The 13,557-nt window shown below is 51.8% G+C and overlaps 1 protein-coding gene across 2 annotated transcripts in view; it reads right to left on the bottom strand.

The window, feature by feature from the left end:
- Positions 1–13,557, bottom strand: part of SSH1 (slingshot protein phosphatase 1) — a 62,613-nt gene that overhangs the window by 18,113 nt on the left and 30,943 nt on the right. For both annotated transcript variants that reach the window (XM_060118602.1, XM_060118601.1), the window contains exons 4-10: positions 12,093–12,157; positions 11,527–11,648; positions 6,795–6,863; positions 5,592–5,657; positions 2,835–3,029; positions 1,584–1,677; positions 730–858 (exon numbers count right to left, since the gene is read on the bottom strand). In XM_060118602.1, the coding sequence (XP_059974585.1) occupies positions 730–858; positions 1,584–1,677; positions 2,835–3,029; positions 5,592–5,657; positions 6,795–6,863; positions 11,527–11,648; positions 12,093–12,157 (740 nt within the window). The remainder of the gene's footprint in view (positions 1–729; positions 859–1,583; positions 1,678–2,834; positions 3,030–5,591; positions 5,658–6,794; positions 6,864–11,526; positions 11,649–12,092; positions 12,158–13,557) is intronic.

Raw genomic sequence — 13,557 nt, 5'->3', positions numbered from 1 at the left:
TCAGGCTGGGGAGTGGGAACCTGCTGGGTGGGTCGGGTTCCATCGCACCCCGCTGCCTCACTAACTAGTAGCGTGCCTTCCTCTATAGCCCCCTGACTGTGAGAACTTGCCAGCCGCCTTCTATGGAGACTTACAGCTTTAAGAAACCTGACTGAGGGGCGGAGTGGAGAGAGCGCTGTGCAGGCCCCGCCAGCCATGTCAGCAAGGCCTGCTGCTTCCACGGGCTCTGGGAGCAGGGCAGGGGGCAGCTAGGGGACAAGTGGGGGGTGTGGGAGGGAGGCTGCGTTTCAGGCATTGGGTCTGTCTCCTCTGCTGTGTCTCATGTCTCGGGATGAGGAGGCATAATTCTGGGGTTAGGCGCGAGTGTTCCCTTTAGTAACTGGGGTTTTTTTTAGTTCGCAGACCATCTGGAGGGGGTTTCTGTTAGTGACCGATGAAGGCAGAGGGTAGTGTGCATCTGAAAACGGTTGCCAGCTGACTACACCAGAGAGCTTTCAAACAACTCCCCGCAGCTCAGCTGGGAGCTGCAGCACAAACATTTGGCTCTCGAGCAAACCCGTGGGCTGCAGGCCAGAGAAAGGGGTCAAGAGGGGAGTTCCCGTAAAAGTCAGGACGGAGGCTCCAGGAACTCAAGTTTCTCCCCCTCTATGACTTGCTGCAAACTCCAAACAAATCAAGGTCTGATTTACGTTTCCCAAACCAGACCCTGCCGTGCGCTGTGCCTCTTACGAGATAAAGATGGTCGAAGATGAGGGAGGGCTTGTCCATCTGTCCCAAGATAAGGAGCATCTCGTTGTCTATGAATTCCTTGAATTCTTTCAAGTTACAGTTCATCTGTTTCTCTAATTCATTACGGATCTGCGGAGTGGAAAATATTAGGAAAGGGGGTTTGTTTAAAAACAAAACAAAACAAAACAGTTTCTCCAAAGAAGTAATAAAGTCACAACATGAACTGTGACTGTTTTCAAAAAAGTGTTTTGGGGCTTTTTTCAGAGTAAGCACATATGCATTTAGACACGCTGCACACACGCATGGGTGGTGGGAATGCAGGCTACTCGGCCTCAATGTGAATCTGACTAGGGGACGTTTATTATTTGAAAGAAGGCATTTGATTCCCTTGGGAGCTTTTCTACTGAGTTGAAAAAACTTATGCTTTTCCAGTTATCAAATCTATCACCGTGAAAACGTAAAATCAATGTCATCTTGCTTTGGAAGGTATCACGATAGGGTTTATTATGTATTAATTCATAAAAAGATTGTACATGACTTTTTTAAATGGCAATTTCAACCTATTAGATCTACTTAGTTTAAGCTGTTACTACAATTCATTGCATTCCTCGGACAAAGAGCAACAGAAAAAAGAAAAAAGTAATGGAGAAAAACATTAAAAGGCAGTTTCATCTTGCTTTGGAAGGTATCACAATAGGATTTTTTTACATGCACTAATTAATAAAGAGATTGTATATGGCTTTTTAAAATGGCAACTTCCACCTCTTAGATCTACCCGACTTAGGCTGCGCTAGGGCAACAGGACACAGGGATGCCCATGACCTCCGGCCCACCCAGCAGGGAAGCGCTCTTACTTCCTTGGACGTCACGTTCTCCAGGTCCTGACTCATCATGATGCTCCGGAGTTTGGCTTTGATGAGACGCTCAGTCCTCTCCCCTTCAGTTGGCCTGGAGAGAAATCACATTCAGGAAAGCGCAGAGCCACGGGAAGCCACGGGAAGCCTGCGGTCGGCGTTCACAGAAACCCCAGCTGCTCCCGGGCTACACGGAACACCGCTTGGGCACGTTCTCAGCGAGAAGGGGAGAGGGACAGGGAAGTCGCCCAGGGGCCACCAGAGGGGACGGCAGACCAAGGGGGCAAACAGTGGTTGGGAAGCGGACTCGTCCTGCGGGTCTGGAGAGCCTCAGCCTCTCAGGGCCGGATGCTGGAACCGCCATGCGACATCCCCACGGCCCAGACCCCCTAGACTCTGCTGAGGACATCGCTGTGTCTTCAGGCAGCCCATGGGCCCAGCTGCATCCGGCTCCCGTTACCTCCTTACACGCTTACACAGAACCAAAATCAATGTGTTTCCCTGCAACTTCTACGCATCAGCCTGGTTCTAACCCTGGGGCCACACGGACCACAACAATCCTCTTGTACGTCAAGCCCCTTCACACGTTCAAAGGCATGTATCCTAGCCAACGCTCTCGTAATTTCTTTGAGGCCTCATACAATGTGGCTCCCGGTCCTCCCCTCATTCGGGGGCCCCCCTCCGTCCACAGCCCTCCTACGTGTGGGGTCCCCAAGGAACATGCTGCTCTGGGGAGGAGGGTCCTAAGCAGGAGAGACGGGGAGAGCGGCTCCCTCCTCCTGGAACTAGAGCTGATGGAGCGCGGCCTCAGGCCACGCCGGGCAGCGCTACCGCCTCAGAGCCGCCCGCCCTCGGCCTGCCTGTGTGCAGGTGTGTTTGGGGACCCAAGGAACCGGATGTCACATTCATCACGCTCTTATAGGCAGAGGAAGAGCCTCTGGAAGCCAAGACTTCGGACCTGAGGAGGAGGGACCAGAGCACCGGTACAGGGAAGCTGATGAACGTTATGGAGCTGCTCCCCAGAAATGCATTCACACCCGAATTTGTCTATCATTTTAAAAGGCGGGGGGGGGGGGGATGCGGGCGGTGGTCAGACCCTTCCCCAGCCAAAGACACCCACGGGTTGCAGGTCAGGAACCCCTGCGTGGGATGCTGGTTCTGGGAGACAATGGGGCTGTGATGCGTGGTGTGGGGGGGCAGGCTCGGGGGCGGGGACCAGGGCGGGGATGGAGGCTCCGCACTCGCACTCACTTGTCCGCGAACAGGGCGGGGGAGTCGGGCCTCGTGGACTCCAGGTCCTGCATGGCGTTCCACTCGTTGATGCAGCTCTGCTCGGAGCCAATGCAGCTCTCGTAGTAGGAGGCCCAGAGCAGCGCCACGCCCCCGGGGAAGTAGTTGTGCCTGCGTGCCACCTCGCAGGCCTTGTGGAGGACCTGCAGGGCAGACCTGGGGTGAGGAGGGGAAGAGGGTCAGGCCCGGGAGGCACGAGGGGAGCTGGGCTGGAGTCGCTCTTACATCTGAGATTACGAGGGGGACACGTGGCCGCCAGGTACCACTGCGGGTCTCTGGGACACAGGCACCGACCCCGAGAGCAGAGACGGCGCCTGTCCCCATCCCCAACGAGGAAACAACAAAACTTTCCAACTCTCCCAATCGGGCAGGCTCCCAGGTCACTTTACATCCGCTAATGAACTCCCAGGAACTGAGATTCACTTCTGAGGCTGTGGTTACCTTGAATGTGGGAACCGCAATGCAGCCGAGCAGCTGGAAGGAAAGCATCCTCAACATGCAGCAGAGATAAGTGACTGCATTCCCAGTCGCTTAATTTCTACCTCCCTCCCATCAATGTTATAATAGCTTAGATGCATAGATTGCGTGAGGAAATGAGAAACTCACAAGAACTAACTGCAGAAGAAGTTGTGGGAGGCAGAGTCGGGCAGGAGAAACAGTCCTGAAAACGTATACATTGGTAACAGCCAATTTACTTATCCTTTTCTTACTTCTTTTTACAAAAAAATGGGCTGAGTATTTCTCAGTGAATGGGGTGACTCAGTTATCAGTGAAGGGTGGACGAGCGAGGCGTTGGATGGAGAAGTTATCAGAGAACCAATGGCTCAACAACAGTGTAAAAACCACTGCAACCCACGTCACTTTTCCCAGTGGTCCACATCTGTCCTAGCTCTAGACTGGGGGAGGGAAGAAACTTGAGCTGAATATTTACGAAATTTTATTCTCGTTCTGAAGTTTTGGAAAAACCCATGGGCCTGTTTTTTTACTCGCTCGTAGAGAAAGAGATAACAAATTATCCAGGGCCACAAAGGAACATCTGGGACGTCTAGAGAACGATGAGTTCATGATTTCCCCCCAAATGATCCTGAACTGACTGCAGGAACAGAAGACATAAAAACGAAGCAACGGCGTTAGCGTGTGGCCCATGGGAGGATCCTGCATCACTCTCACTGTCCTGGAGAAAAGAGTAATTATTTTGAAACACTGGGCAGAATTCTTCTCATCAGAGGCCACCGGCTTTCTCCTAAGTCTTTTCCAGATTATATGAGAGAGACTGCCGTGTGGAGTCTGCTGTATGAGTGGTCTGTGCAGCCCTCCAAGGATGAGGAGGCTCTAGAATGTGTATCGGGTTCAGAGAAGGTCTGGAAGTTGAACGCAGTCTTCACCCACAGCTACCTCACCCCTACCCTGCCCTGGCCCCTGCCCCCTGCAGTAGGTATCCCACAGCCCGGCACCCACCCCTCAGTATAACATAGGACTCTGCTCTGGGTTTATGGCCACCTCCCTCAACAGACTTTAAACTCCAGGAGGACAGGAATTATGTCCCTTTTATGCCTCCACAGATGCTCAATGCCTAGCAGAGTGCTGTTGCCTTCATGGAGCAAACTGATCACCCTCGGTGTGCCAGGGACAAGGAACCAGTGAATTTATGCTAAAATGACATTTTGTCAGCAGGGACGGTAGAAACATAAAAACAAGGTACCTCCAACAACAAAAAGACCAAACAACCCAATTAAGAGCTGGCCAAAGGGCTTGCATAGACATTTCTTCAAAGAAGATATACAAAATATATATCTTCTTCTTCAAAGAAGATATACAAAATATACATTTCTTCAAAGAAGATATACAATAAGCACATGAAAAGATGCTCAAGGCTAACTAATTAGGGAAATGCAAACCAAAATCATGAGATATCACTTCATACCCATAAGGATGGCTATTATGAAAAAAAAGCAAAGAATAACAAGTGTTGACTAGAATGTGGAGAAACTGGAACCCCTGTGCATTGCTGGTGGGAATGTAAAATGGTGCAGCTGCTACAGAAAACAGTCTGGTGGTCCCTCAAAAGGTTAGACACAAAATCACCACATGATCTAGAAATTCCAAAAGATCTGAAAGCAGGGACTCAATCAGATACTCTGTCCACCAATGTTCACAGCAGCTCTATTCATAGTCGCCAAAAGGTAGAAATAACCCAAATGTCCATCAGGAGATGAATGGATAAAAGTAGTGCATCCATATAATAAATTTATTGTTCAGTCTTAAAAAGGAATGAAGTATTACAACACGGATGAATCCTGAAAGCATTATGCTAAGTAATAGAAGCCAGATACAAAAGGGCCAATACTGTATGATTCCACTTATATGAGGGACCTAGAATAGGCAAAGTCATAGAGAGAGAGTAGAATAGAGGCTACCAGGGGCTGGGGGAGGGGGCAATAGGGAATTACTGTTTAATAAGTACAGAGTTTCTGTTTGGAATGATGAAAAAGTTCTGGAAATGGATAGTGGTGATGGGTGTACAACATTGTGAATGTACTTAACATCACTGAATTGTGTCCTTAAAATGGTAAATTTTGTTATTGATACATATTTTTTGCCACACACACAAAATAAACATACCTAAATGTGCTTCTAAGTAGGTGCGGTTTTTTTTATTTGTGCTGTCAGCTAGGAAACTATTTCTAAGGAGTTAAAAGTCCCTAAAACCACACTTACCACATGGCCTGGACAGACACGGGCTTGAAGATGTGCATCCTTCCTGCCGTGCTGACGCTGAATCCACTGAGAATGAAAAACAAAGGACAGCGTGGTGAGAAGTCAGACCCTCCGACCACATCCCTGCCAGACGGCGGGGGGGACAGCCTGTCGTGGACACCCTGAGGACAAGTGTGTCTCACGCTGTCTGATGAGGGACCACAGGCCACAGAGACAAGGGCAAAAGACAAAAGCAAAAAAAAAAAAAAAAAAAAAAGAGACAGGTTCTTAAATCCGGAAGACTGGCTTTTAACCCAGCAATACAAAGTCAGCCAAAAACTGGACACCATCTCGCTTCACCTGCCTGCACTGTCCCGCCCCACCCCCTTCCTCCTGTCCCCCACACTCCACCTGTGTTTTTGCGGCACTGGACACCATCTCGCTTCACCTGCCTGCACTGTCCCGCCCCACCCCCTTCCTCCTGTCCCCCACACTCCACCTGTGTCTTTTATACTTGCATAAAAAATACATCAGTGGAAGACAAAAGTTTAAAAAGGAAAAAGGTAAACCATAAGCCCATGTCGTCAATAAATCTAATTTTTATCTTTCCCTCCCAGTTCTATCTAGAAGGCAACGTAACTTTTACTGCTGGTATTCAAGTAGAGATAATTTCCTCTCCTGCTTCTTCCCACTCGTGACAGTACCTGAGTAGTTCCCCCCCCAGAATCTGGACAGCCCCCTGGCCCTGGTCTACCTGCCCAGGCCCACCTGGATGATTCCTCCTCTGCAGCCCCCCAAATGGCACCTGAAACACTGTTGCACCTGTTGCTTGTGTGTCTTCCCTGCAGCCCTCAAAGGCTTAGAGCTCCTGCTGCATCATGTTCATCTGTGAACTTGCAGGGACCAGCCCATGGAGGGCACACAGCGAGTGTTCATTTAACAAATCAAGGCAAGTGAGTGAATGTCTGTTCACTGCTGTTCTTGAACTTCACACAGCAGCAGATATCCCGTAAATGTTTCTGTTGGTACTTCGTGACCCAACCCCCTTATATCACGTCCCAAATGTACCCTGCCTTCTGTGGCTCATGGGAGGGCAATGTTATTTCTCCTGATGTGGTAAACATGTCACACGTGTGACTGTCGTTAATGATTATCCAACGATGCCCAAACTGACGCGTGTTTCAAAGTCTACAGTGAAAGAAGCCTCCTGAGAGATCTCCTTACCCGTCTCCGTCCAGGTGGATTTTCGTGTCGCTCCACAGTCGGAGAACCATCCCAATGGTACAGCTTTTACTACAGGGGAGGGAAGAGAAGACGCCTAGAGTTAGGGTCCACCTGCCTGCATGTGGTCTTCCCTCGCTGTGTCTCCACCCAGCCTGTCCAGCTCATGGGGGACCCACCACCTGCCCTGCGTCCAGCTGCCTAGGTGTGTATCTGGGAGAAGTTCTAAGGCTGTCTGCAAGGACTGCTCACCCCTGAATTCCAGAAGATGTGGGTCTGGGATGGCCAGTGACCCCAGCTTAGAGACAGTCACAGGGAACTCTGACCCCAGCATTCTGGTGTGGCTGCAGCTCCATAAATGCCAGGTCTCAGATGCAGCTCTTGGGGGCCAGGAGTAACCAGCTGACCACACGCCCACACTGCAGCAGGGCTGAAGCCGCTGATGGCTGGCACATGCCTGGCACAAGGTCACACACAGTCCGGGGGACACAGGCAGGTCGTGGCAGCCACCCCCAGCCTCCTGTCCTGGAGTGACAGGGGAGGGGAGAGTGCCAACACCATGACTGGAGTTCATTTTTGGACCTCTGTTTCTGTACCTTTTGTGCAGCTGCTGTTTTAAAAACTAGTTTAATCTGCTTTTGTTTTGCCCATCCTAACAGTGAAATGATACCTGACCACTTTAGAGCCTGGCACCGCTGAGAAACACAGAGGAAAAGAAAGGGCTTTATCAGAGGGTCTCCTCGGATCACTATGAAAACTCTTCAGGCATTTGAAAGAGTCTGCTTGTGAGAAACAGCCGTCACTGCCAAGGGCAGCTCAGACATCTCCAGGGATCCTGTGCTGACATCTCTGCTACCGCCTAACAGCCCCCCAGGGAGCACGGTTACACACACACACACACACACACACACACACACACACACACACACACACGACTGTGCGCACAGGCAGCTCTGGGGTTCAAGGAACCCGCTCTCCCTCCAGAGCTTCGGCAGCCGCGGGGGATCTTTTCCACCCTCTGCTTCTGTATCTGTGGGGAAGGTAGTTTCAAGCCCTTTGGGTCAAAGTGGGCTAAGCCTTTTGTGTTGGGCAAATTCTCTGGTGCCACCCTGCAGTCCTACCCATTCTTTTTTTTTTTTTAACATCTTTATTGGAGTATAACTGCTTTACAATGGTGTGTTAGTCTCTGCTGTATAACAAAGTGAATCAGCTGTATGTATACATACATCCCCATATCCCCTCCCTCTTGCGTCTCCCTCCCACCCTCCCTATCCCACCCCTCTAGGTGGTCACAGAGCACCGAGCTGATCTCCCTGTGTGATGCGGCTCCTTCCCACTAGCAATCTGTTTTACATTGGTCCTACCCATTCTTGATGGGTTAATGATATTTCCTTTGTACAGCCGCAAAATAAAATTGACACTGAGACTCAGAGCTCCCAGGGTTACTCAGCTGTGTCGCACTGGGGAGAGGCAAGAAGGGGGCCGCTGGGAGCCCAAGACAGACACGTAGAAAGCCCAGGCCGGAGGGTGCCCTGGGAGGGTGTGGGCAGACCCGGACTCTCGCCCGCTTTCAGCACAGAAGACCCACACCAGGGACTGGAAATGAGGAGAGAAGACGGCACAGAGGAGCTACAAGGAGCACAGACTGGGGAGCCGCAGGCCCAGGGCCGGGGCGGGCAGAGACGGAACGGTGCTTAGGAGACCAGGGCAGCATCTGAACTGCCCTCCTCCGTTAAGTGCAGAGATGGGGAAGAGCCTGGTGAGAGCTACACACGGTGGGCAGAAGGCCACGGAAGACTTCCGCTCAGGGTCTCAACCTGGAGTCAAGAGCGCAGACCAGAGACCGGGACACGACTTAACAACTGTGCCAATTCCATCACGTCCCCTTATCTGTTATTGCTGTGAGTCTCCACTAGTCCTGTAGTGAGTGACAGTAAGATTTGTACAGTGAAGGAGGACCTGTGGGTTTATATATATGGGAAGTGGGGACGGGACACGTGGTCAGGGAAACTGGGTCTTTTTAGAGGAAGCACAGCCCTGAAGGATAAAACGGGTGGGTGGGGGTACCTCTAGGGGAAGGAAGCGGTCCCCGGTCCCCGGGGCCGGTGCGGCAGGGACAGAGAAGCCGGCGGGGCCTGCGCGGGGGCTGGAGGTGTAGGAAGGAGACAGGCCTGTCCTTTACGGGCTGCAAAACACTAACAAGTGGAGGACGGTGTTCGTGTTCACAGCACCCACGGTGTTCCCGAATCTGAAACAAAATAACCCCAGATGGCCCCTGCAGGGCAGCTGCTCTGATCCCCAGAGGAATCATGTGTAGATGTGACTCCAAGGGAGAACCCATGAGCCCGCTGTGGCTGGCGTCATTCCCACGCTCTCTCCTGACACTGCACTTGGACTCCCTCTCCTTGGGGGGAGTCCTTTTGGGGGCACCTCATCTCTCTCTTTTTTTGAATAAGGAAACAAAATCTCATGGCAGGAATTTAGAAAAACAAATGTATCATGCTCTCAGCAGGCCAAAGGCTTCTGTAAGGACAAGGGCTTTGTTTTCAAGTTGGAGATGGATAAAAGCGCCCAGTTCTTGGCCCCTATGCCTGGGCGCGGGGGACGCTGCATCCGGCCCAACAACAGGAAGGTCCGTGTGGTTCCCGCTCACCCTCTGCAGCCCCTTGACCCATCTCCCCAACACAGAAGACCAGCACTGGCCTTGGAGTTGGCACCTGTGCTCGGGCTGTGCCACAGTCTGGGACAGTGGAGGGGACACTGGCCTGAGCGCAGAGTGTGCAGCAGAGGCAAGAGGACCCAGGGAGCGGGGACATGCTGAGAACTGAGGCTGGTGCCCAGGGGGCAGAGGAGGGGCAGGGCGCTTCAGAGAGTGGGTGGGAATGAGCACGTGGACCTGTGTGTAAAGAATGGTCTCAGGGTGCTCGTGTGTCTAACCTTCGTCCATCTAGACTGTGAGCTCCAAGGGAGCAGAGGCCGGTCTCTCCCACTGATGTAGCCCCCGCACCTGGCAGGGCACCTGGCAGGACACCTGGCATACTGAAAGTGCGTGCGGACAAGGGCACGCACCGTGACGGTATGAACAGACTGGTGAAGAGGGGGCACAGAGGACAATGAGTGGGAAAGGAATGAGTGGGTCTACACCACAGGTCTACAATAAAAACCCAATTCTGAGTCCCAGCTCTGTTCCTAGGACGGCCTTGGTGTAACCACTCCAGCCTCTTGGGCTTCTGACTCCTTGTTTGTAAAACGTGAGTTATAGAACCACCTACCCCACGGGGCGAGATGCTTATGAAGCATCGGGTTAACTGCTCTGTGCTCTCTGACCAAAGCCACAGAGATGACCTGGATGGGGGCAGCCTCCTATGAGGCCCTGGTGGCTCGGGCTAAGACGATGGGCACATTCTCCAGGGAGGCAGCTTTCAGCTCAGGGCCAGAGAGCACTGCTGGGATGGATGACACACGGTGGGGGAAGTCCTGCCCCCACAGGCCCTCAGAAAGGCCGGCCAGCCATTCCGAGAACAAACATAACCGTAACACCGGTGAACGTCTCTTTGCCTCATGACCAAAAGGATGGAGCCCTGGCCATTTCTGAGGGCACCTGCCTGGGAGCATCCCGACCTGGAGCACGGAGCCCTCTGGTCTCCAAGGGGCTCCTCGGAGCTCACCCCTTAAGGCACGTCCTGACACAGATCCTTCCAGATCCAGACTTCCCTACCAGCCAAGGCCACGGGCGCCAGCTCGGACTCACGTCCCTAAGCGAGCTGCAGAAACTCACTCAGAATGCTCCTGGGAACGAGGCCATAAAGGAAACGGCTTCCCTTTTAGTTCATTTACTTGTGACAAGCAATGGAGTCCTGGTCACGAGTGTGGAATGAACCCCACACTTCCCCATCACTGGGCCCATCACCCCAGGTTCTGGCGATGGTTCCCTCCCTCGCTGAGCTTACAGGCTCTCTGAGGCCGAGAACCGTGCTTACTGTCGCTTCTCTGTTTTCCCGGGCTGAGTCTATTCCCTCATACACAGGAGAAGGCAAATGAATGGTTTGCTTAATGAACGAGAAAATTAATGAATCATGAATAAAGGGCATCTACTTTAATCCAGTTTTAACAAATTCAGGTTCTGCAATGATCTCACTCGCATTAACTTATCCTAGATGTAAGGAGAGTCGTGCACCTTCATTTCGCACACATAACAGGGTCTATGATACAACTAACTTGGCCTCCAGTTATTGGGAAATTCCAAACCTCTCCTCAAGCCTCTGACCCAGGACCCGTCAACAAGTACTTGGGAATCCACGGGATATTAATACTGCATAAGGCGCTCGATACAACGCCGATCAATCACATACTTCCGTATGGGATGGTCGGCCTGGAGGGCGCCTTCCTGATTTACCTGGCTGGCTCTTGCTTGTCCTGGGGTGTTCGCCACAGCCGTCACCTCCTTCAGGAAGCCCTCCTGGTTAAGGTGCCCTCCTCTAGGGCACACCTGATAGGACCCAGGGTTAAATCTCTAAGCACACAGTGCAGACCCTGAGCTCTCTGAGAGCAGAGACTGGACCTAGCACAGCACTCGGCACACAAGAGCTAAAACCAGGGGCTCCACCATTCCCAGTGCCTCATCACCCCATCACCTACCATCACCAGCCCCCGTGGATGTGGGACCCTGAAAACCTTCTTCCAGAAGCCACTCTTGCCCCCATCACAGAAAGGAGCCGCCGTCCATCAGACTCACCTTTCCTTACTGGAAAAGTCGACTCCCAGCAGGATACTCTCCTCCGTGTCCTGGCGCCCGCTGCTGTCCACCACCACCATGTAGCGGGCCCGCTCAGCCCAGGCGCTCTCCAAGCGCACGGCCTAGACAGGCAGAGATGCTCTTACTGGCCTGCCTTGCCAGATGGTCACCCCCTTCCTTCACCAAGCCAAGACCAAAGACTTTTGTTCCTACCTTTCCCCCGTGAGTTTAGGCATTTAGATGAAAACTCCTACGTCTCATTTATATCCCCAGCATGAGGGATGGTACCTGGCTCAGAGGAGACCCCCAAAGTTTGTTAAAGGGGTTAACACATAAATTCCAGCGAATGATGATTCCAGCTTAGCACAGACTGACCCAGAGACCTGACACCCCCTCTGTCTGAACCTCTGGGTACCGAGGAGCAGAGTGGGCTTTGGCCTTTGAGAACGGTTTGGGAGAACTTGCTCTGGTGTAAGAGCCCCCCCACCCCAAGCCCCTGCTCGTCAATAAGTCCCTACAAACGTCACAATTAAAAATTAAAACTTGCCACTCGCGTCTCTTCTTACCAGCTTGATTCTATCTTCACAACGCAGAAGGTTGATCATTACTTGAAGGTGTTGAGGCAGGTCCCCTGTTGGACCAATGAAGAAAGTTTAAAAAAGGTCACCCACCGGGGCTTCCCTGGTGGCGCAGTGGTTGAGAGTCCGCCTGCTGATGCAGGGGACACGGGTTCGTGCCCCGGTCCGGGAAGATCCCACGTGCCGTGGAGCGGCTGGGCCCGTGAGCCATGGCCGCTGAGCCTGCGCGTCCAGAGCCTGTGCTCCGCAACGGGAGAGGCCACAACAGTAAGAGGCACGTGTACCGCAAGAAAAATAAAATAATTAAAAAAAAATAAAAATAAAATAAATAAAAAAGGTCACCCACCCACTTTCTAGGCAGGATAGGTTAGAATAGGCTGATTCCGAGGGTCTGAAAGCAGACCTGGACTTCCCTTAGTCCACTCCTGAATGTTGTGCATGATGAGGATGGGTGAGACAGTTTATTGCCACGTTTTTAAAAGTTGCTTTTATTTTCTGAAATAATTGCAATATGGGTTTTTTAAAATACAAAATCTGAAAATGCAGACAAGCCTAGAGGAGAAATGTTATTAAATTCAGGCAAACATGACTTTGCGGTGGGGGTGGGGGACAGCAGAAACTATAGACACAGCTGAAGACAGGGATTTGCTAAGGGTTGGTCTGAAGGAAAAAGGACTGGGGGTCATTTCCTGCTTTGAACTCCTACATTTTCCATGAGAGAGAGACATGACTTCTACAACCTGGAGAGGAAATGTTTAAGTGACTCCATAGCATGCAGGTACGTGCTGGGTACCCAGAGACATAATTTGATTAAACAGCAATGTCATTTTTTTCTTGCTAAAAATTATGTACTCGCTTTTTTGTACCTCCTTGGTTATTTGAAAGAGGCAGTAATGGGTCTTCCCTGGTGGCGCAGTGGTTGAGAGTCCGCCTGCCGATGCAGGGGACACAGGTTCATGCCCCGGTCCGGGAGGATCCCACATGCCGCGGAGTGGCTGGGCCCGTGAGCCATGGCCGCTGAGACTGCGCGTCCGGAGCCTGTGCTCCGCAACGGGAGAGGCCACAGCGGTGAGAGGCCCGCGTACCGCACAAAAAAAAAAAAAAAAAGAGGCAGTAATCCAGAGTCAGCTTTTGAACATCTCTGAGCGGCCCCAGGGTCCCAGGGGTGCCTCTGGGCTATAGGGAGGGGAGGAAAGGTTCTCTGAGGCAGTGAGTCTCCACAGCTACGCAGGATCCACCTCACCAAAGAAGGGCTGTGTGTCCCAGGCACAGGGGCCCCCGTACCTGAGCTTCATAACTAGCAAGTAGCAAGGGTGGTTCTAGTGCCACTTTTTTCAAAAAAAAAAGTCTGCATGGGGTTCTTTCTGAAGAAATGGTTCATCTGTAAAGATGCTGATCTAGAAGAAAGTGCAGGGAGTAACTCATAGAAAATCCATATTCATTTCAACTTGTG

This window comes from Mesoplodon densirostris, chromosome 15 (genome assembly GCF_025265405.1).
Source record: "Mesoplodon densirostris isolate mMesDen1 chromosome 15, mMesDen1 primary haplotype, whole genome shotgun sequence".
NCBI classification, from domain to species: Eukaryota; Metazoa; Chordata; class Mammalia; order Artiodactyla; family Ziphiidae; genus Mesoplodon; species Mesoplodon densirostris.
The sequence above is the reverse complement of the archived record's forward strand: the minus strand, read 5'-3'. Positions and strand labels throughout refer to the sequence as shown.